Below are 1,200 nucleotides of genomic sequence, written 5' to 3'. Positions count from 1 at the left end.
TATATATATATATATATATATATATATATATATATATATATATATATATATATATATATATATAACAGCATACTTGATTGGCGTGTCTTTGGTTGCACCAGCAGCAGCAGCAGCAGCAGCAGCAGGTTTAGGAGGAGGAGAAAATAAGTGAGAGGGGCAGCGAACGCCAGCAGCAGCAGCACTTGTTGGGGTTTGCTGCTGCTGCTGCTGCTGCTGCTGCTTCATGCTCATATATACACTCGAAGGTAGAGATGAATGTACACCCAAATCAAAACCTTTATACACAGCAGTAGCAGCAGCAGCAGCAGCAGTAGAAGCAGCAGCAGAAGCAGCAGCAGAAGCAGAAGCAACAGAAGCAGCAGCAGCAACAGAAGCAGCAGCAGCAGCAGAAGCAGCAGCAGCAGAAGCAGCAGCAGCAGCAGAAGCAGCAGCAGCAGAAGCAGCAGCAGCAGCAGCAGCAGCAGCAGCAGAAGCAGCAGCAGCAGCAGCAGAAGCAGCAGCAGCAGAAGCAGCAGCAGCAGCAGCAGCAAATCAGCTTAATGAGGATTAGCATTTATATAGCAGCAAAAACCATCAGCAAAAGCAGCAGCAGCAGCATACACAGCAGCAGCAGAAGCAGCAAGAGCAGCAGCAGCAACTGCAGCAGATACTGCAGCAGCAGCAGCAGCAGCAGCAGACCCCTACCTTGAATGAGTTAAAGCATCTCTATCGCATCAACAACCATCATCATAAGCAGCAGCAACAGCAGCAGCAGCAGCAGCAGCAGCAGCAGCAGCAGCTCTCACCCTCGAACCAAATCAAAGAGTTAAAACATTTATTATTTTCTATTTCATAAACTAATTTTTTTCTGCAGCAGCAGCAAAAAACAGCAGCAAAAAGGCAACAGCAAAAAAACAGCAGCAGCAGCAACAGCAGCAGCAGCAGCAACTGCAGCAGCAGCAGCAGCAGCAGCTCTTACCCTCAAACCAAATCAAAGAATTAAAACATTTATTATTTTCTATTTCATAAACTAATTTTTTTCTGCAGCAGAGAGAGAAACCGCCGTTATATATGCGGAGACACCGCAGATAGCCACCAAGAAGAAGAGGCAGCAAACAAGACAATACAGATATACTCATCCTATAAAAAAAAAATAAATAAAATAAAATAAAAATAAATTATATTTATTTATTTTTATTAAATAAAATAAAAATATTTAGC

At 43.2% G+C, this 1,200-nt stretch overlaps 1 protein-coding gene across 1 annotated transcript; it reads left to right on the top strand.

Annotated features, from left to right (window-relative positions):
* Positions 1-223: 223 nt before the first annotated feature.
* EMH_0043530 (uncharacterized protein) lies at positions 224-550 on the top strand (the record flags this gene model as incomplete). Its single annotated transcript, XM_013495852.1, has 1 exon — positions 224-550. One exon carries the CDS (start codon positions 224-226, stop codon positions 548-550), a length of 327 nt encoding a protein of 108 aa, XP_013351306.1.
* Between the last annotated feature and the right edge of the window lie 650 nt (positions 551-1,200).

This window comes from Eimeria mitis, genomic scaffold, assembly GCF_000499745.2.
Source record: "Eimeria mitis Houghton genomic scaffold, Emh_scaff1789, whole genome shotgun sequence".
Taxonomy (NCBI): domain Eukaryota; phylum Apicomplexa; class Conoidasida; order Eucoccidiorida; family Eimeriidae; genus Eimeria; species Eimeria mitis.
This window is presented reverse-complemented; position numbering and strand designations above follow the sequence as displayed.